Source organism: Saccostrea echinata, unplaced genomic scaffold (assembly GCF_033153115.1).
Source record: "Saccostrea echinata isolate AGI-Se365-2 ecotype Australia unplaced genomic scaffold, CSIRO_AGI_Sech_v1 ptg000011l, whole genome shotgun sequence".
In the NCBI taxonomy this organism is placed as follows: Eukaryota; Metazoa; Mollusca; class Bivalvia; order Ostreida; family Ostreidae; genus Saccostrea; species Saccostrea echinata.
The window spans coordinates 3,573,486-3,595,885 of record NW_026889760.1 but is presented as its reverse complement, the minus strand read 5'-3'; the positions used below and the strand labels follow the sequence as shown (position 1 = coordinate 3,595,885).

The 22,400-nt window shown below is 34.5% G+C and overlaps 2 protein-coding genes across 2 annotated transcripts; one reads left to right on the top strand and one right to left on the bottom strand.

Moving 5' to 3' along the window:
- The first annotated feature begins 50 nt into the window (after positions 1-50).
- On the top strand, positions 51-7,530 carry LOC133184819 (IQ and ubiquitin-like domain-containing protein). Its single transcript, XM_061319902.1, has 15 exons — positions 51-149; positions 603-839; positions 1,469-1,660; positions 2,141-2,253; positions 2,348-2,480; positions 3,057-3,191; positions 3,387-3,554; positions 3,882-4,213; positions 4,338-4,548; positions 4,870-5,045; positions 5,287-5,457; positions 5,762-5,938; positions 6,130-6,378; positions 6,569-6,754; positions 7,094-7,530. The coding sequence occupies exons 2-15, from the start codon at positions 620-622 to the stop codon at positions 7,268-7,270; spliced, it is 2,640 nt and encodes an 879-aa protein (XP_061175886.1). The 5' UTR covers positions 51-149; positions 603-619; the 3' UTR covers positions 7,271-7,530.
- Positions 7,531-7,746: 216 nt separating this feature from the next.
- On the bottom strand, positions 7,747-20,626 carry LOC133184816 (structural maintenance of chromosomes protein 1A-like). The gene is made up of 27 exons (XM_061319897.1): positions 20,370-20,626; positions 20,103-20,179; positions 19,865-20,011; positions 17,817-17,965; positions 17,450-17,618; positions 17,039-17,251; positions 16,631-16,716; positions 16,460-16,508; positions 16,219-16,335; positions 15,698-15,912; positions 15,064-15,277; positions 14,625-14,836; positions 14,263-14,425; positions 14,083-14,141; positions 13,794-13,989; positions 13,634-13,702; positions 13,197-13,330; positions 11,665-11,786; positions 11,268-11,353; positions 10,731-10,949; positions 10,142-10,348; positions 9,749-9,861; positions 9,412-9,580; positions 8,931-9,109; positions 8,643-8,712; positions 8,291-8,401; positions 7,747-8,150 (listed from the first exon to the last, which is right to left on the bottom strand). Exons 1-27 carry the CDS (start codon positions 20,479-20,481, stop codon positions 8,052-8,054), a joined length of 3,756 nt encoding a protein of 1,251 aa, XP_061175881.1. The 5' UTR covers positions 20,482-20,626; the 3' UTR covers positions 7,747-8,051.
- Positions 20,627-22,400: the final 1,774 nt, after the last annotated feature.

Here is a 22,400-nt window from a genome sequence, read left to right as displayed (position 1 = left end):
CTACGTGTATTGGGATTGGTCGATCGAAGCACATTATCCAATGAGAAAGCGGGTTTCTTCACCTGTCGGTTCATTTTTCGGTAACCAAGACGTCATGAAAACAACCTCAATGGCGGATCAGTAATCTGAGTGCAGGTAGTAATTGTATGGTAAGTTTGACGAGATTCACTCATTTTACTAAATGTATTTTCCCTAAACACAGAGTAAATTTACTATAATTTGTATCTAAACTCTCAACGACAAAAAAATAAAACTGTATTCCAAGTTTTGTTTTATTTTTACAACAGTTAGTTTTTCTGCAGGTGACAAATTTATCCGATAAAACCCAGCAATAAACAGAAGTATACAAAACCAGTTTTGCATGTGTGTAAATGATAATTTAAGTTCTTTGCAAAATCTCCATTCTGAAGTTGTAGCTAAATATATTCCGATTGTCATATAAATCATTAGCTGCAGAGCTGTATCAGAATGGTCTGTAAAAATAAAGTTGGGTCGGACGTCCCTCCGATTTTGTACAGTTCAGTGCGTGCATAGCTTCAAATAATTATACCGGTAATCTGATTTAACCAACTAAGTCAGTGCATTTATTCTGTTTTTTAAAGTCTGTCTAAGTAACATCATGGCAGATCAAGAACAAAAAACAGAAACAGCTGAGGAAAAAACAGAAGAACAAACTCCTGCTCCAGTGGCAGAAACCACAGAGGAAACAAATCAGGGAGCTCCTGAAAATGCCCCACCACAAGTAACAGAGCCACCACCAGCTGCGGAGCCAGCAGCCCCCGAGACTGTTGAACCGGTGGTGGAGACCACCCAAGAAACAATAGCTGCACCACCTGCAGGTACAATGCTAGCACATTGGTGTGAAGTATTATTGTATAGATCTATAATTGGACATAAAAATACATATCATGCAACACTCTTAGAGAGCAAATAACATATGATTTGTTAAAGAAATAAAGCTACCAAAATGCTCATTGGAATTTCATTCTCTTAAGTTGAGCAAATGTTCTGTTTTTCTGAGATAAAATTACAAATATATTATATATATATAGATATACACCTTTTTCATGCACAATGTAAATTGTTTTCCATAGCACTTAGTTTATTTATATTTTCCATAGCACTTAGTTTATTTATACTTTTTAAATTAAAATTTAGAGGTCCGTTTGCGCAGGGCCAGCGTATAATCATCAGGTTTGATGGAACGCTGTACTATGTAGATGCAAATATACTCAGGTTATGAAAATTTTTCAATCAACCATTGTTTATAATATACACTTTCTGGCTTTACAGGATTTTACCACATTTCCAACTTACGTCGTTCCATAGTGAAGTTTTTGATTTTAATCATGTTATTTCAGAATTCTTCCATAACTTTAGGTTTTGTCAATGAGGATGCAAGATTTATACTGTTTGAGTCATATTATACATGCAATTAAAAAAAAATCGTTTTAATTTAATTCTACAGAGGAGGCAAAGGAAGAAACTACAGAGAAGAAGGCAGAAGAGGAGGAAGCAAAAGAAGAACCTAAAGAGGAAGAAAAAGAAGTCAAAGAGGAAGCTAAGGAAGAGGTGAAAGAGGAAGCTAAGGAAGAGAAAGAGGAAGCTAAGGAAGAAGCTAAGGAGGAACCCAAAGAGGAAGTCACCCAAGAAAGCACTGGTAATAATATGCTTTGAATATTAAGTGTCATTTATTGTACAAGGTGCACCAATGCAAACACTGTGATACAATTCTGTAAACTTGGAAACTTTGAAGATATGGAAAGATATTGTTGATATTGACTAATGACTAAAAATTTTTGTCAAAGTTTCCATCCAATATTCCATTCTCTCATGCTTGATAAAGAGCAGTGTTAACTTCAAGCAGACCACCAAAGTTTAAAAAATTCAAAATCTGCTAGATTTTTTCAATCACTTTATTTGCATAATTATGTCACACCATCTGCAAAAATTTCATTCTCACACATATTTGTATTATTGAACATTATATACAGCAGTAACCAAAATTCATGAAAATATTGTCTTGCTTATAAATACCAAATAACTACAATATCTCGTGAAAATAAGGTGTCTCAAAAAATTGGCAATCTATGGTATTCAATAAAACCAAATGATGTAATTTTAAATTTATTATTGACAGAGGCATCTAAGGATGCTGCACCAGAGGGAGAAAAGAAATCTGAGGAGAAGCCGTCTGAAGAATCTACGGGGGCTGAAAAGTCGGAAGAACCTCCCAGAGAAGACACAATACAGGTAGAGATAATTTCTAACAACTGTACTCTCTTCAAGAAAAGGTCATACATTTGATCATGAATGACTTCTACAGAAGAACTAATTACTATTGTAGCAAGCTCCTGCCCCAACTCCTCAGCCCACTCAGACAACAGGGATGGGCACAATGGAAACCGGGGAGGGACATGAGACTGACCCTCATGCCACAACACCCAGGACCACAGCCAATCTAGAGGCCACTGCAACAGGTAAATAAGTTATCAAGGACATTGGCTCACTGAAATTCTTCAAGCTCAACAGGCAACAGGAATAATACAGAAGTATTTGTAGGTTATATGATGTCAAAATATGGGGACACTTTTGCTTTTGAGGAAGAGGGTTTCCAGGTCATAGCCATCATATTTTATCCCCTTCAAATGGAATTAATTTATTTTACTCTCATACATACTGATTACTACTCTCTCTTATTACTTTTTTCAACCAGTGACATTTGTCTTGTTAAGCCAAAAATGTACTCCAAATCTAGAATCCAAAAGGACATACAATAATTTTGACACAGAGTAAATCAGAAACATTAATATTAAAATGGTGTCACAGACTGAACAGAGTGATATGTTAAACCTTTATGATGTGAAATAAGTAAATTGTTGTTCAACATAGAGTCCACCTACTAATAAAGTTATCTCACCAATCCATATGAAATTATTGCCATAAGGCATTTTTAAATTAAAAAAAATAAAAGATGTTTTCTGTAAGAATTGCAATAAACAAAAAAAAGGTATCTGACACAAGTTCACAATCATTATGATAATTTCATTTTTTAGTGAAGATAGTACTGATGCCCAGTGGACAGGTGGTGACCCTGGCTTGTACTCTGGGTCAAACCCTACATCAACTGAAGGACCACTTCTCCCAGGAGCTTAAGATGCCTGTACAGCTCATACTCCTGATGTTTGATGGTAAAATCATTTACAGACTCAGATGTATCATTCATAAACTCAGATACATATATTAACAACAAAAATCTTAAATTTTACCTACAAATACTAATTATTTGTTTTACTAGAAAATTATCATTTTAAATATGAAGTACTATTTATGAAAAAAAAACCCTTTAGAAATGTCCCTGAAGTCTTGATCCATTTTTATTTTAGGAAAAGCTGTCGAGGATACCACTACTCTAGCAGATCTGGGGGTGGGGCCTAATGGAACAGTCCAATTAGAGATGCAGTCAGCTGATCCAGTAAACACCCCCATCAAGACTTACCGTCCACGACAAGAGTACCACATGCCTGATGTCATAACAGTCCGGGTACAAACAGGTGGGCTGTTTACTAAGCAATACTTATATGTAGGATTGACATGAAATTTTTTGATTGAAATGGATTATTCTGAAACCAGAATTGATTTTTGGTACTTAAAAATATTGGTGAATTTTGGTAATTAAATGTTGTCAATTTTTATTCTGTCAAGTGAACTATACAAAGCACAGGAACCATTAAAACTGGAACAACACCCCCCCCCCCCCCCAAAAAAAATAATAAAAACAGAGAATGTTTATACAATCTGATTTATAAAATTGTAATCAAATAAGTAGACATTAAAAATCTAGAAAAAAATGTATATATAAATATTTTCCATGATTTCAGATGAGAATGCATACAAAGATGTGGTGGTGGAGATTGAAAGAGCCACTAGAAAGAAGCCATATCTGGGTGGATACCGCCACAAGAAAACGGGGGTCCTATACCATCATGCCACTGCCCAGACCATCAAGAAACAACCTCCACCTTCTCAAGTCCCCAGAAACTGTCGAGACACCCAAACAGTGCAACAGAGGCATCATGTTCAGCAGACGACAAACGACACGTCTACTCAGATGACAGGGATTGGAGTGTATGTATCCAATATGGAGGATAAACTTATGGTGCCTGGGAAATACACTACTGCAGATGAGCATCATAGCATGATTTTCAAAAAAGTGAGTCTTCTTTCAACAATGAAGGTCTAAAGTTAATGTCAGCTACTTGTAAAATATATTTGTAATTTCATGAAAAATTGGCACAAATACTTCTAACAAAACCTCCGATCTTTTTTTTTCCCAGGTCATTATAATTCAAAAGTACCACAGAAGGTGGTTAGCAAAAAGATATGTGGAAAAATTAAAACAAGACAAAATCCAACGTCTGGAATGGGAGAGGCTAGAGGAACTCAAGAAAAAGAAAGAAAAAGAGGAGAGAATCAAAAAAGAATTCGAGAGGAGGATGAACCCCAAAACAAAAGAGGACTTTGATTTACTCTATCATGCTCTGGAAAGTAAGTCAAGGGATTAATAAGTCTCAGAAATTCTAATTATTATATTTTGAATGATCCACAAATAAAATAGAACTAAATTTAATGCTATGTACCAGTAAATTTATGCTACCTTGAATCTTAGGAAGACTACTATTTTCATAATATTGTAAGACTTGACAACATAACTTCATGCAATAAATAAACTATGTACTTAGATCATTGTTTAAAAAAAATCTTTTGAATATATTTTTCTGTAACCAAATAATCAATATGAAAAATTCGAAGTTAAGAAAGTATTCTTTCTGCTTTTTTTAAACACCTTTTAATTGTGTTCCATTACAGAATGGAGACAAGAGGAGTTAGAGAGGATCAATGGAACTTCTGAGGGTGCTGAGCGTAAAGCAGCTCTGTGTATGTTACTGGATCAGGAGACCCAGCTTATCTCAGCTATTGGTCGCCACAAACTGGAGGCTGACAGTGAAAACAAAGAGAAACGTATCCAGGCATTCCTAAGCAAGGCAAGGCATAAGCTAGAATTTTTACCAATCAGAATGCTGAGTTAAAAATTTAAATGGAATACCTTACTCTATTTAAAATCTGTGTTTCCCTTAAAATCATGTTCATAGTCTTTTCATATCTAGAAGATTTTTTTTGGGGGGGGGGGGTTTCCCTCAAAATGTATGGTCAATTTTTATAGGTCTATGTCAAAAGTTTTTTCTGCTTTTGAAAATTTACTCAACTGTTTCTACTGTGTTACAGGCTGCAGCCCCTAAGAAGTGGAAGGGACACGATGGTAAGACTACTGAGATGGACACCCCCTACACAATCCGAGCCAAAGAGCTGAGGGACATCTACAACAGTATCAACATGAAGTACCTGACTCAGGATGAAAGACTGGATGTGCTACTGACTCTCAAACACACTGTCAAGGTACAGTATACCTGCTTAACTGTTAAAACATTAAAATCTATAACAAATATTATTTATTTTATTGCAATAAATTATAAGATGGCAATAATTCGCATCTTATAAAATTTTACTTTGAGAATAAATGTTGTCACAGGACAAGTTATACATATGCTGTAATTATTGAACAGTGTTTTTTTTTGTATATTCATGTGCTATTTCAGTGGATACTTGAATACATGTAAAAGTAAACTAATTAATTATTAAGAGGTTTTCTTTGATCTGGGAAATAAAAAGATTTTGCAATTTTCTTTATTTTTCATTTTAGGAGCATGACTGCAAACTGACTCAGGAAATCATTGAGCTGATTGACAGAGAGGCTGACCTACTTATGAGAGGCGTTCGAGAGGGAAATCTTGAAGGCCTCAGAAAAAGAATTTCTACTTTGTTCTTACAGTACATCAAGACACCTACATTCAACCCAGAAGCTGCCAAATTGCTCAAGGTACAGCTAAGCAATCTTTGTAAAAAAATCTCTAGTATCTGTTTACAAATTTTTCTAGAAGCTGTTTGCACTTGTTATTTAAATTTTAAGTATCTTATCTCTAAACATTTTCCATTTTAAAACATGGTACATCATGTTGAGGGGAACAAAAATACAAGATGAAAAAATAATCTTACATTTTTTCCCTAAAGGTGCCTCAAGATCCCTCTGTCCTCCGCAAGAACATCTACTTCTGTCCCAGCTGCAATCAGTATCTGCCTTCGACTGAGTTTGCCCTCGCCTCCAACTCTCGCACTGTTGGCAAGTGCCAGAGATGTACAAAGATTGACAATGATGCACGAACCAGACAGGATTACAGCACTTACACATACATGCTCAAAATGCTGCGGCGAGCGGAGGAAAGATACAGCGATGGCTCCAGAATTGCCTTCCTCCTACAGGTAAAAAAAGAGAACAAAGATAACTTCTTTGCCATCAATGAAATGCCTTCTTTAATCTTGACATCGCTTCCATGAACAAATATATTTTGTCTGGAAAGACTGAAATTAAAGCCCAAATATATTTTCCAGCTCAAACTCTTTTAGCATTACATAAACATATTGATAAGTGTTCCAAACACTTATTTTTCAGGAACAGGATCTGCGTTACCTTGTGGAGAAGATTTGGAGTTGCCAGAGCATACTGAGTGCATGGGACGACATCTTTGACCTGGTTCTGTCCCGCTGGGACAAACATCAGGAGTGGTCTCCCTGGAACTGCATCCTCTTGACGAAGGATGAGGCCGCTGCCCATGAAAGACTCCATGATTTGGAGGAGGTATATCTCATTTTTTGTGGATTTTTTTTCCTTCTAGTTTTAAGTGCAGTGCATTCAGACTTTTATAGCAAAACATTCCAGTTCAATCCAAACAGTTGTGTACATGCATGTAAATATGTCATGCACAACACCAATTTTTTCAAAGTGCTGATTTACATGAATTCAATAGCAACTCCAGATTATTTCATGCATATTTATAAAGTAAAACTTTAATTGGATATGGCTACATTGTGCATAATGATGCTATGAGGAATGCAGATTTTTGATACCATAAGGAGAAATTTCTTGCTGAAATTCTCTACTTGTTGAATGTTAACCACAAGCGTTATTCTATTTCAGGGATACGGTTTAGTTTTCATTCAGAAGGTTCAACAGAAACATGTGCTAGCTAGGAACTATTTCTCTAGGCTGCCAGGAATGGCAGAACACTTAAGAGCCAAAGCCAATGACCGGCTTACCCAACCAAATGGTCCTGCCATTAGCGGTCAACAAGTCCCTGTGCAGTCCAGGGCTTAAGAACACAAATACATTGTAGATATATGATGAAATTTTAACAAGTTTTAAGAACTATTTAACTAGGAAATGAAATTTTACAATTCAAAATCTTTATATTTCATGAAGAAATCTGTGATATTTTTGTTATTTCCAAATGTTTTTTTTTTCTTTCAAATATCATGTGAAGATTTTAATTCAATTGTGAAAAATTCACTGTTATGTATTGTATGTCTATAAATGACCTACATGTATTTATGTGAATATAAATTGTATACAAATTACCACCGTCTTGTTTTAGCTTTTCCTGAAAGATAATTTAATGCAGAAACTGTAATGCTGAAAAAATTTGCAGGACTGTATTTACATGTATTATAATATGTAAACATCAAAGCCCAAAAATAAGCTATATTAATGACAATTCTACTTTTTATTGTAATATAAATACAACAAAGAAGCAAGACTAAAATGTTATGCATGATAAATTTCTCAGATCATAACACGTTAAATATATGAACACGTATTTATGAATGAATGAATTCCAAAGTAAAAATTTACATCAAAGAATTACATGTATTTCCCATGAAGATATAAATGTAGTGTAGACCATGAATTAAACAAAAATCGTTCTACTTGATGGTACTTTCTAAATTTACAACAGATAAAAAATTACACATTAATGTCAAAAAGTACACCTATAAATCAAAACTCTGTCAATGTAAAGCGAATTCCTTCAAACAAAATTGGCAGTATGAGGCTCTCCATGGGTAGCTGCATTTTGTCATGTGCCTGTAGTAGACCCTATTCATCGATGGACCCCCTGATGTCCGTCTTCGTCTTGATGGGATTCTGGGTATTGTTTGAGGTCAAGGGTCAACACATTACTAATCACACAATCTCCTTGCTGTAAAAGATTAATGACTATTAATTTCCACATACTGGAAAATATCCTCATTCTTCAAATTTAGAATTTGTAGAGAACACCTTTAATTTGCATGAGTATAAAATGAAGTCCAACTTTATGCAGACAGTTGTTGTACATACCTCTGGATATATCCCTATAAGGGCATCAGATTTATTATAAAATTCTTCCTTCAGTGAAATTACAATGCACTGAAATGAGGTCCTGGACTGCTCACAAATGTAGGAAGCCACCTATAAAACAAAATGATTTATCTCGCTATAAACACTGCTGTGAAATTTCTGCAAAAGATTATTCAAGCAAGATCAACATTCGACTCTGCTGTATTTGATCAAGCCTTTTCCACATTTGACACTTATCAACATGAATAATTACATGTACAATTGTATGTAGATATTTACCTTAAATTAAAACTTGAACATACACTTACATAATTTCATCATGGTAACAAGAAGGGTTTCAAGAAAAACTTACCTTGCCAATATTGGTGTTATCTAAAGCAGCATCAATCTCATCCAACACAAAGAAGGGTGCAGGCTGGTAACTGCAAAATTCAAAAAAATCATAACACATCAAATAAAATCTACATCGTATTTTTTTGTACTAGCAATTCTAGGAAATACATGTACATGCATTTCATATCTACAGGATATACAAGGTAAAAAACTTAATTCTGCCATTAAACTACTACAGTACTAAGAAGTATATGTACATTTAATAGTATAATCTCAAACCCAATGAATACCTTTAGGATTCACCCACCTGTGAATTGAGAATAGCAATGCTAGGGCTGCTACTGTTTTTTCTCCTCCAGATAAATTGTCCATGGGTCGGAACCGCTTACCAGGTGCAACACAGTTGTAGTTGACACCATCTAAATATGGCTCCTCAGGGTTCTCTGGTCCTAAGAAAGCCTGGGCACTCTGATTTCTGGCTAAAGCCTGCAATAAAAAAACAAGTATACAGTCATATTGGATATCAAAATTGACTCAAAAATAGTTTGTTTTCAAATCTTGAAGGGACGAAAATATTACCCTCATCATCAAATTTACAAACTTTTAGACCAATATGTATGGTGTACATGAAACATTTCCATTTTCAATTATTTTTCACCTATGCTTATAAGAGCCTAGATTTTTTTAAAACCCTCCTGAATCAAAACCTACATTGACAATTGAAAAATAGTTTTTATGAAATTTTGATTTCAATCTATAAATGAAATGATACCAGTATGACATCAAACCTTGTAGATTTCATCAATTCGTGTTGACACATGCTCAAAACAGTGCATGAATCTGTCATATCTTTCTTTACGGACTTTCTCAAACGCTTGTTTGGCTCTCTTTGCCCTCTTCCTAGCATTCTCAAATTCTTCCGAGGTTTCCTGGAATCTCTCTCTGACACCATCCAACCTTGGCAATAGAAACAATACATTTTCAAATTCTCAGTAAAGAAAGATTTTAATAGTACTGTTTTTAAATCTGCTCGTCCACAAAATTTATCTGAATCGACCAAATAAATTTCTTTATTTTATTTACAATATATTGATTTTCATAAAATCAATATATTGTAATACTTACTTTTCTACAGCTTTCATATTAGGAGCATTAATTCGATTCAGGTTTGAATTCATGTCACTTAAAGCTTTTGTCATGACCTCTGTTTGTTTTTTCACATCATCTTGAGAATCCAACTACAAATACAAAATTTATAAAACTCATATTTTAAAAGACACATGAAAGACAAATACTGTACATTAAAATCATTAAATGAGATTTCTATAAAATTACTTTCCCTCCTCACTAATACTGAAATTTTAGGCAATTATTTTTTGGTATATATTCAATGGTGTTTATTTTTAATACCTTTACTGGTGATGATAAGCTTCTGAAGTAGTTATTAAATATGCTTCTAAAGTAGTTATTAATTATTTAATTTTCCACACTTTGATCAGTAATTACTTTTTCCCTAACCTCTTTAAGATCCTCATCCAGTGAGCTGTAGTCTATTTGTATCTGTGCCTCCCTGGCGTATATTGCACGCTGTCCCTGAGAACTCATACTGTCCAGTGGTGTTTCTGTGGTGGACTGACTACCACCGTCTGGTTGACTGGACGGTTCGTCTTCACGACTGATGTCATCCATAGTCCCTGTCCTCATTGGAAGGCGTATGTCATCCATCTGTTAGGAACAATGGCCACATATCACAAACTATACATACTATTTTTTTAGGAGGGCTGGGGGTGGGGTGGGGGGGGGGGGGTGTTCCAGTTCAAAAAATATTACAGAATCACTAATACAATATATCTCATTAGATCATAATTTCTCTTTTTATGTCAAAGCATTAGGAATGTGATTCTAGCAAGCAAAGCTGAAATCTATTGCAGAAACTACTGTACTACCCTAAACAAGTTTTCTTTTTTCAATTTTGCTGACAAGATGAAATACATGTATAAGCAAAAGGGGTAATGCTGAATAAATCATAAAATCAACCTACAGAATGTAAAAATACCCATTCATATACATGTAGAAATCAGAATAACCACCCTCCTACATGATTTACCTTGCAGGCTTTAAGTAGACTGTGTCTATCAGCTCGTTTCTGTTCTAACTTGGTCTCTACCATTGTAATCTGTTTCTGGGCACTGGCCACCTCTTTCTGTTGGTTGTTCAATCGCTTTTTAATCTCATTTATCTCTGATTCTAAGTCATCCACCTGTGACTTTAGTGTTATTCTCTGTCTCTTAGCTCTTTCTTGCTGATCCATGGCTTCTTCTATGATCTAATGGTATAAAAATGAAAAAAAAGATGTTTTTTAAATATTCTTTTAATATCATGAAAACAAATTTTCTTTATTCCACTGTTGAAGTGAGAGACTTTAATCATCACTAAAATATATTTATATAACATACCATATTCTGTCTCCATTTATCATCAAGATATGAAAAACTATATTCATGCTTATGTAAAACTTGTACAGTGTATTTCCTAACTATGTTCCTTAACATGACTTTATAAAGGTTATAAAAGACTCATATCAAGTCTTGTTCCCTATGAACCTATTTTGAGTAAATCTGGTTTCTACTCTATATTCTCTCACCTTCATATGCCTGGCCTCGTCATTCTTCACCTTCTCTAGCTCTTTTTCATCATTCTTCACAGCAGCCTCCCATTTCCTGACATTAGCTGAAATTAAAGGAATCTTGTTAATTGCACAAATTCTACTTCACTCACAAGCTCTTCTTTTAAGGATATCTACTCCTCAGCCAGGAACAGTAACTCTTAAAATATTAGAGTAAGTGTTGAAATGAAGCTTGAAATTAAAAATTTTTTTGTGCAAATCTTGATGAAGTGTTTTTAATCCACTAAATTACCCACTCCTCCTCATCTACATAATTCAACCAAGATGTTTTTTTAACATTAATGTCTTTCTCATTTTTTTAATTACATTCTTTGAAATTAATTGGATTTTTCTCTGTGCAGTTGTTTCCTATTACCTATTGTGTCCCTTGACCTCTCAAACTCAATCTGGTTCTGCAAGCGGAACTTTTGGTTCTCAAACTCCAGTCTTTTCTTAGCCCTCTCCTGCTGAGACCTCAGCTCTCTTTCCTCAAATTGTCTAATATACAGAATCAAATTATAGAAGCTAATCATATATATGTCTTTAAATTCTTATACATGTATACACAGACTGCAAATTTCCAAAATAATGATACTTAAAAAAAACATCTGTGGCAAGAAACTAGTATCCAGCAATTTCAGAGGAAACCTTTTTACACCAATGTAAAGGAACTTTTTTTCTTGACCAAGTCCAATGTCACTACAGATACTTTCAACAATAGCTTTGAACATCATAATTTATTACAATGATAAGTTAATTTCTTCTCTAATAGTCATAAACTGTATAAATGTATTGAATCTTGATTTTCTGATTTCCGATTTGCTGATTCCCAGTTTCCCTACCTGATATTGCTAACTCCTAGCATGACACAAAAGTCTCTGTTTACCTATCTGATTCTCTCTCCCCTACCTGATGTTGCTAAACTCCTAGCATGACACAAAAGTCTCTGTTTACCTATCTGATTCTCTCTCCCCTACCTGATGTTGCTAACTCCTAGCATGACACAAAAGTCTCTGTTTACCTATCTGATTCTCTCTCCCCTACCTGATGTTGCTAACTCCTAGCATGACACAAAAGTCTCTGTTTACCTTTCTGATTCTCTGTTCCCTACCTGATGTTGCTAACTCCTAGCATGACACAAAAGTCTCTGTTTACCTATCTGATTCTCTCTCCCCTACCTGATGTTGCTAAACTCCTAGCATGACACAAAAGTCTCTGTTTACCTATCTGATTCTCTGTTCCCTACCTGATGTTGCTAAACTCCTAGCATGACACAAAAGTCTCTGTTTACCTATCTGATTCTCTGTTCCCTACCTGATGTTGCTAAACTCCTAGCATGACACAAAAGTCTCTGTTTACCTTTCTGATTCTCTGTTCCCTACCTGATGTTGCTAAACTCCTAGCATGACACAAAAGTCTCTGTTTACCTTTCTGATTCTCTGTTCCCTACCTGATGTTGCTAAACTCCTAGCATGACACAAAAGTCTCTGTTTACCTTTCTGATTCTCTGTTCCCTACCTGATGTTGCTAAACTCCTAGCATGACACAAAAGTCTCTGTTTACCTTTCTGATTCTCTGTTCCCTACCTGATGTTGCTAACTCCTAGCATGACACAAAAGTCTCTGTTTACCTTTCTGATTCTCTGTTCCCTACCTGATGTTGCTAAACTCCTAGCATGACACAAAAGTCTCTGTTTACCTATCTGATTCTCTCTCCCCTACCTGATGTTGCTAACTCCTAGCATGACACAAAAGTCTCTGTTTACCTTTCTGATTCTCTGTTCCCTACCTGATGTTGCTAACTCCTAGCATGACACAAAAGTCTCTGTTTACCTATCTGATTCTCTGTTCCCTACCTGATGTTGCTAAACTCCTAGCATGACACAAGTCTGATTCTCTGTTCCCTTACCTGATATTGCTGACGCCTAGCATGACACAAAAGTCTCGGAACACCTCATCCTCCACCCTGTTCATCTTCTCCTTCAGTATTTTCATCTGCTGACCTCTTTCCATCATCCTCTTCTCTATTTCCTGCATTCGAGGCTGAAAAATAGTAATACACAATTAATCATGACCCTCTTACAAACATAAGCTCTATTCAAAGCAATCAGAAATTAACAGGGCAAATAAAGTGTATTGAGATTCATAATGCTCTCCTCCCCATCCTTTGATTGCATATCAGCCCATAACACTCCTACCACCTTCTAATTATACATTTTATGGTGGAGAAAATCATTTGAAAACACTGGGTTTTTGTACAGAAAAAAAATCTTTATTCCCTTCCCCTATCCATATTCTCTTATTAAGAAAACTGAAAAATCAATCTACTAATAATCATGTACTTACATCATACTGTTCCAACATTTGCTTGTACATACTCAGATCTCTCTCATTCTGTGACAGCTGCTTGTTTAGCTTAAAAAAAAGGATTAAAAAAGCACTAACATAAGTTACAATTTAATCAAGTTTTTTGCAAAAACAGTAGAATTTCAAACCATTAACTCACCAAGTTGTCTCTGTCGGTAACTGAGTACTTGAGTCGAGTTTCATATCCCTTGATCTGAGACCTCATGGTACTGAGTTCCGACTCCTTCCTCTTCTTCTTTACCCATTCCTTCAGTTCCTCTGTCAACTTTTCCTTTCTGCTCTTCAGCTGACCGAGCTGTTTCTCATCCCAACGCCTGGCCTTAGCCCTCAGGTCACTTAAAAGCAATGTGTAATGTGAACAATAACAGGTATTATTTCTAAGGCACAAACTCATTACATTCTAAAACATCATTTTTGTGATTTCTTACCTAGCACCCCCAGATATGACTCCTGATTTTTGGAAAAGAGTTCCATCTAAAGCCACGGACTGAAAAAGTGAAAGTGCATGAAAAAAAGAGATGTAAAAATTTGAAAAAAAGAAATCACACTTTTCAGAACATAACAATCTTTGTACCTATGCCTAAAATGCTATTAAATTACTGCCATACTTTGTGTCTCTCATGCGTTCCAAAAGCCACGTATCTGGCATCCTCAACAGACTCGCAAACCAGGGCATTACCACAGGCAAACAGCAGGGCCTTCTTAATGGAAGGGGGATCATAACGAATCACATCCACAACCAACTTCACATTACGGGGCTTCTGAATTTCTCTGTAGTTACAAAGTTACATGTACATGGATAAATGTTCACAACAAAATAAACTGATATTACAGAAAGATTTTTTCTTTCAGTGAATTTACACATCTTTTCTCTCCCTTCCTCTCTCCACATAATCATATGCAAAAAGATAACTTACACAAATATTAAAAAAAATTCAGAGCAAAATTGTACATGGCTACGCAGACTCACCTTAATTTTTCATTAACAGGTTTTACATCTAGGTAGTCCAGTGGTAAGAACGTCTCGGGTTCGATTCTCTGGTCCTTCATATACTGAATACTGTCCTTAGCAGCCTTTTCTGTGTCACACACAATGGCATCCATGTACTTCCCCAGCACCTTTGTAATGGCTATCTGGTATTTCTTGTGGCTTGGTTCACAGAGATCAATCAGTCTTCCATGCTGCATTTAAAATCATGGGATATCATACCCTATTCTTCAGGCTTAGGATAATGAGGCAATTTTTTTTCCAATACACTTTTCTTTAAAACAGGGCAATTTTTTAAAAATTCTATTGAAATATGTCACATAAAGGTAATCTTAATATGAGGTATATCACTTAAAAAACAGTCATTAGTGGATACAGAATGGTAAAAAAAAACAGTCTAACTTCTAACTCATATACTGACCACCCCTGGAAATAGACGCTTAAGGTTTTCCAGCAGCTCCTTCTTTTTTATGGCTCTGGACGATTCATGTTTGTCTACTTTAGCTTCTCCAAGCTGCTCTAAGATGGAGGCCATTTCCTCATTAATTTCCCCGATTCTAACATTTGCCATTTCCACCTGCTCAGATAATTCTGCCTCTGACCTCTTCAGATCAGCAACAGCTGTTTCACTGGACCTGTGTAAGTAAAATATCAAAGGCATTTATTTTTAGCTCACTCTTCTATAAGTGCTGAGAAATTTCCCCCCAGTATTCAGTGCAAAAAAATGATGGCAAGAAAAGATGTTTCATTCAAAGATGTACATGTATATGATGCTCACAAAGAACATTTAACATTGAAGGATTGATAATCCGTTCTATCTAAAATGACCTTGGGGTAAGGTTTAAAAAAAATTTCCTATGTTCAAACGTTTTAAAAAAATCTTCTGTCATTGACAAACTTTAAAAAGAATCTAGACACAGAATATATTTCATGGAACATAATACAAACGAAACTCAACTTACAGGTAAATGTACAATTTTGTCTTTCAACTGGACAATGACAGAGATCGAATGGTAGGCCTACACACGATCAATCTCTTCACAATTCTAACTAACCTGATGTAATCATCTAATTTCTCCACTCTCTTCCTGTTTTCTTCCATCTCATTCTCTTTCTGTTTGATCTTTGCTATCAGCTCATTCTTTTTACGATTTTCATTGTCGAAGCGATCCTGGTCAGACTTTTGCTCTCTGGTGATGGAGTCCATTTCTTGCATGTATCGGGCAGCATTCTTACCCGCTTCTTCTTTCAGTCTATGATACTCTTGAAGCTGAAGAGGAGTTCAGCAAACATTTCAGTTATCGACACTAAATTTCAGTGTTTCCTTTCTCCAAAAAAAGTATATTTTTAAATTTTTCTTTTTTAAAGAAACAAACAGTATTCTAAATTTTCCCTATGGCAACAGTTTCCTTTCTTGGTCTTGAATATGATTTCAAATTATATACATGTATGTATGTACAAAGAAAACAAAGAACAAGAAAATAAAGAGAAAAGAAATACAGTTTCTTCCATATTTCAAAAAGGTTCAGAACTTCACTCCTTGGACTGAATCTAAATGTAGTTGTATCGTGCCTACCTGGTTTTCCTCAAGGTCCAGATCCCTCCCCTGGGACTGGGACTCCTCCTCAATTTGGTTCTCAAACTCCTGCTGTTTCTTTTCTACCTCCTCCAATTCCTTCTCCATCTCATGGATCTTATCAAAATTTTAAAAATTCAGCATTTTTAGGTAAGCATCATTTATCATTAAAATTTTTAAAGATCTCATTTCAAAGATAATTATTTAGTTCCAAAGTCCACGCTCAATTTTCCCAGTTTACCTCTGTTTCATGGTTCTCATGGCTCTTTTTTGCTTGCTTCAGAGATTTCCTGATGCAAAGAAATACATGTATATGTAGTTTAATATCATGAGAATTTTCAATGAAGAAAATTGCACACATTTTATCCAAACATTATGGAATATCACAATTAAGCTGAAAGAGAAATCTTACTTAGCGGCATCCAATTTCTTGATCATGTGGGAAGTTTTCTCCTTGGCCTTAATGTACAGTGGTCTCTTCTTATTCAACTCCACTTCCTATAATATCAAAATTCATGTAAGCTAACATGGTTTCCCATGTATAACATGTATAACTTTGTTATCCTTGCAAATTTATTCATAAAGATCTACTACTATAGAAATGTTATAACACTAGTATACAAGTATGTTCAAGGAATCTCCTTTCAACTTCAAACAGCAAAATACATTGAGAGAAGAGAATGGAGAAAGGGATTTCAACTTTCAAAATTATCATATTCTGTTTCATGTTAGAAGTTATCTTGGGCCTGAATTCAATCAATTATATGTATGTACATCTGCAAAGCCAGCTATACAGAATTCAATTTAGCTGTCCACTTACTGACTCCTTGATAGACTGTTCCACTTTGGTTAATTCTCTGGCCACTTTTCCTTGCTCCTTCTTTTTCTCTTTTATTTCATCTTCAATTCTTTCTCTCTTTCTATTCTCCTTCTCCACCTGAGCTGTCTTCTTCTGCAATTCATCTGCCAACTCATCAATCTCAGCTTCATTGTGGTACAACTTAAACAATTGCAACTCCAACTGCTTCTCTGCCTGAAAAATAATACACAGGAAGATAAATAAAAGTTATTAATCAAAATTAAAGTTCTTAAATTTTTACCCTCTCATATTGCTACATAATTTAGCTGTGTTTAACTTTGCAATATGTATAAATGTACTTGTATTCTACTAAATTTCTTCTCTTTTTCTTTTTTTAAATATCTACAGTACAACTTTTGAGAAGCCTCCTACAATTTGTTCCTTAATTCTCTGATATCTCTCGGCCTCATCTTTCTCCATCTTGGCTTCTTTTCTCTCTGCAGCGATGCCCTTCTTTTTGTGGTAGTTAAATTGGGTGTCCTCTTCAGCTTTGTTCATCTCGGCTTTAGCTTTATCATATTCCTCCTTCAATTCACCAGATCTAAAACAATATTGAAACAAATTTGTATATTTATACTGGACTGACCCTATAGAAATACCCAAACAGTATTCTTTGAATGCATTCATTTCAATTATACATGTACTGAAATACATGTAAAAGTTAATGAAAGAAAAAAAATGTCTATACAACCAATATTTAAACTATATAAGTTGATAAAATCATGTTCAAATGAAATACCTGCTAATTTCCTCAAACATGGCCATTCTTTCCTTGGCATTCTTCATAGCTATACTTTCTACTGTACCTTGGAACACCAGAAAATTCTTGGATTTGACAAGAACCCCAATCTTTTCCAGTTCATTGGCATAGTCTTGAGCTGTCACACTCTGCAATATTTCAAGATTTTTTTAAACAACAATGGTTATCTTTATCAAATTATATTTTTAAAATTAAATTTTTAAACTATGTAGGGAAGCAATTGAGACCACCTAGACTTCCGATGTTTCTCATGCCTTAAAATAACTGCCATACGAGGGATTATCAGAAAGTTCATGGACTGATGCAATAAAATTAATACTATGTAGTTGTTGATTACAAAATTTGTAGGGAACATAAAACAACAAAAGTTTAAGAAGTGTTGAAAAATTTCAGCTTGATATGTTGATAATTAGCCAAATTATCATTAAATAAAAAGGGCATTATATGATCACCCGGCACTGTCGCCGTTTAGTTTCATGACATCCGACGACGTCATTATTTCTCAATACCTGCTCCTTCTGCCTCAATGCACTTATCTTGATGAGATTCTCTGGAGAAAAGTAAAGACCCAAACCCTTCTTGTTTATATGACTTTACAATGTCATGAACACCTGATTTCAATGCATTAATATTGTAATTATTAAATCTATACATAGAAAAAAATCCTTGCTTGATTTTGCCAGCATAATTTTCTTGCCGGAGTTCAATATCAAGCAATGATCAACGTCACTTTTCGACATGTCTGACTTTGGACACCCTGACTACAAATCGACATTAACCGTGTGTCTCTTTTCTTGCTGATCTGTTTTGGTATTTAAACACAAGTACTCTGGATGTACTTTATTTCTCTGTAGCCTGTTTAAACATTTTCTAAGTCTATGTCAGGTTTTCCAAGGGCTGAAACTGTATAGAATGTTGTAAAATGACACCCTCCCCCTTTCAACGTCATTTTTTAACCCCTTTATTGTTTGGACATTCCCTATAAAATTTACGATAAAATTTCACAGAATATACAGAATAAGGTAAAAATTGCAACTTTTACGGAAAAATTGTGTCATATCACATGAGTGAATTAATGGGATTTTCGGATGACAAATGCTTATTTTAGAAGAGTTTTTCTCAGTTACACTCAGGTAGAAAATACGTCATGTTCGAGGTTGCGCCGCCTTGACATACCATATTGCTTACAAAAACATTAACGATTCACTAAAAAAATAAAACTTATGATTTATACTTTATTTTACATATAGAAAAGAAGATGCTTATTTAATGTTTAAAAATTCATTGATGTATCTTAAGCAGTTTTAATTTTATGACGCTAGTCCACGAACTTTTTGATAACCCCTCGTATAAGGCTGTTTTCATGCAAACATCTTAGTCAATTTTACTGAAAGTATTAAGATATTTCCTAGGGATGTGCGATTTTATTGCTATACCAGTATATCGCAATTTTTTATTGTGTGATACATATCTTGATACGAAGACTAAAATATTGGTATTTAGTACATAACTATAAATTCCAGAAATTATTAATTTATTTGTTCAATCTATTTAATGACAATCACAGGAAGTGTAAAAAATGTTGAAAACAGTTAAACAACTGCATCCAAACATTCTTTATATCAAATAAATAAAAAATTAAAAAGTAAAGTTATGTTTTTATAGCAATTTTTAAGAAATGTTATGGAAATTAATTTGAAATTGTAGTAAAAATATCATGATTTATCGTGATATTTTTGAGAAAAAATCGTGATATATCACAAAGAAAATTTTGCCAATATCCATCCCAATATTTCCCCCCACAAAGTAAATATATCTATGTAATGTATAATTCATTATGATTAAAAAGCAAAAGGGCCGCTTTTAAAATTTGTTTGAAAATCATTGGAGCTTGGTTGCCAGTGAAAGACTTTTTCTTGCTTATGCAACCAAAATATAAAAAAAACAGCTTAGATTAACTAGTGCGAAGGACACTTTTAAAAATCATGACAACAGATAAACTTACTACTATTGCTGACATCTTTTACCTTTCCATTGACCTTATGGTCAGATGAAGAACCATGAATGACCCGTGTGAAATGCGTCTCCTCCCCGTTTGCTGAGTTTACATATACTGCAGTGACTGATGCTTTGTTGGCAGCTGGTTTTCCTACTGGTGCCCCATGAATTAAATCCTGTAATTTAAACAAAAAAATGTAGAGATTAAAGTTTAACGGTATCAGTTCATTCAGTTGCATGATTAAGATAATTTGATTATATACTAACACTCATTCTCTTGCATCTTAAATTTGATGTTTTCTCTCCAAGTACAAAACTGATCGCATCCATCAAGTTGGATTTGCCTGCAATGGTAAAAATTCACTTAGTTTATTGTTTCGAACCAAACATCTTCATTTGATGATACAGATGATTTTGCCAACATCTGGCATAAGATACATCAGTTTTCCCTACACTGCAATTTCACTTTACAATGATAACATCTTTATACAGAAGGAAAAGCAATTATACAAAATTACACAAGAAATTAAATACCCGATCCATTAGGTCCAATAATTGCTGTGAAGCGATCAAAGGGTCCAATTCTTTGCAGACCTACGTAGGACTTAAAATTGTCCACTTCGATATACTTTAGGTATCCTGCCATTGTCAGTTTGTTATGTTACACTATTTGATGGAAAATTTTGCATTTGCAATTATCTAGGTGTCGATTTTGATCATTTGTTTTCCTTTTTTAATGTAAACATTTTAGCGCGCATAGATGGCGTCCTAAAATTTCCGGCTGTCTCTCGATCCCGATATGAATATTCCGCAGTGCTTAGTGAAAGGGGGGTTACCCACAACACCACATCACTGAAGTTTTCTCTGATAAAGATATACTCTACATTATCCAAACTTTTGCCAAATTAAGCATTTCTTCTAAAATTATAGATGCAGATAAAATTTAATAAAAAAAAATGATGAGTTTATATCATGAAAGATATTGACATGTAGATTGATGCACTTTCCTCTTTTTGTCCCCCGCTTTCACTGAAAGTGGGTGATATAAATTTGGGTCTTCTGTCCGTCCGTATTTCTTTCTGTCTGTAACACTTTCGTTTCCGCGCGTTATCACGAGAACCCTTTGAACTCTCGCAATGAAATTTTGCATAGAAACTCCCTGAGGCGTGAAAAAAGGAACCCTATTGATTTTGAGGTCAAAACGTCAAAGTCAAGGTCATAAATTCATAAATTTTGTATGTTTTAACACTTTCGTTTCCGCGTGATAAATTGGTCTAACAATACCAATTAACCATTCATCTGGAACTTAACCACTATAAAGAATTATATTAAAGAACTTCTTATATAAAGGTAAAAAAGTTGACAATGTTGTAGAAATATGTTTATTTACAATGTTATCATACCCTGCGGCTTTACCATTTTCAAGTTTCTGAACAGGCGCTATTATTTCCTCTTCGACAATTTCACAATTGATAATACTGTCTACATTGTCTGTATTTGTATGAAATTGTTAAATTGTTTTTTTTTTTCTATGAAAAATTGGGGAAAAAATCTTATAAAATAATTGAGAGCTAATATATCGGCCTTTTAATGCTGAAACCATAGTTTCAAGGGGATGTCTTAAAGATCTATGAAAAAAAATTGGTGTGGCATTGCTTCTTAAATTCTTCCTTCAGACTTAGAATTAAGTGCTTACTTCAAGTGTTTTACAATTTATAAACTTTATCTCTATAATGTTATGTACAGTACATGTAGATTGAGGAGGGTTCCTATGCGCGACAGAGGCAACTTTGGTATGATTTTTTAAGCCCACAATTTGCTTGACTTTTTTTGATTGAATGGCTCTGTTACTTAAGTGAATAATTTTAATTTTCCCAGAAGCTTTGCTAGGACCTGTAATAAGGTGAACACTTACTCAAATTACGTTGATAGCCCAACGGTTAATCATTTAACACTGTCCATTCAAAACCGTTTAATACATGTAGAAATCTATGGTTAGCAGAGTAGAACCATGCAACAAGTAAAAATTACACATAGTTTTATTAAGAGCACGTATTTGAACAAACACTAAACAAACGTTTATATGCAACAAGAAAATATGAAATGCCGGGTTACCCGTAGAACAACGAGTGAGTCATGATGCAAGTGCATTTTGGTTACCATTGAAAGCAACGACACGATGTCTGAACAAGATAAAAATTATGAAAATATAGTAAACTGAAAGCTTACAAGGGAGAAGGATAGTGAATGCCAAACCCTTATTACATACTAGATCAAATAAAGGATATTTATAGACCTCCTCTCTGCATATGGATAATTTAAGGCATTAGCCATGTTAGCCGCACAACTATTTTTCATAACGGTACAACAAATAATATCCAACTTAGATTTTAAGCTGGCATATGTTCCTTGCATGTTAGTAAGCAAATAAATATTGTTTTCCAAGCATATGAAATTGAATGTGCAAACATATAACGCAATGAACAAATTGTGAACAGGGAAGCAGTATTTTCTGTTGTTTGAAGTTATCGCCCTTATAATTTTAAATTACATTCATTTTTTTCC

What these genes read in the sequence shown, in the direction of transcription:
- LOC133184816 (XM_061319897.1), bottom strand. Translation starts at nt 20,481, where the DNA reads ATGGCAGGATACCTAAAGTATATCGAAGTGGACAATTTTAAGTCCTAC. An exon ending in AAATTAGATGATTACATCAG is followed by an intron (nt 15,278 to 15,697) that starts GTTAGTTAGAAT and finishes TTACTTACACAG; the next exon opens with GTCCAGTGAAACAGCTGTTG. An exon ending in ACGAGGCCAGGCATATGAAG is followed by an intron (nt 10,950 to 11,267) that starts GTGAGAGAATAT and finishes TTATACCATTAG; the next exon opens with ATCATAGAAGAAGCCATGGA.
- LOC133184819 (XM_061319902.1), top strand. Translation starts at nt 620, where the DNA reads ATGGCAGATCAAGAACAAAAAACAGAAACAGCTGAGGAAAAAACAGAA. An exon ending in AATAGCTGCACCACCTGCAG is followed by an intron (nt 840 to 1,468) that starts GTACAATGCTAG and finishes TTAATTCTACAG; the next exon opens with AGGAGGCAAAGGAAGAAACT. An exon ending in CCAGAGAAGACACAATACAG is followed by an intron (nt 2,254 to 2,347) that starts GTAGAGATAATT and finishes TTACTATTGTAG; the next exon opens with CAAGCTCCTGCCCCAACTCC.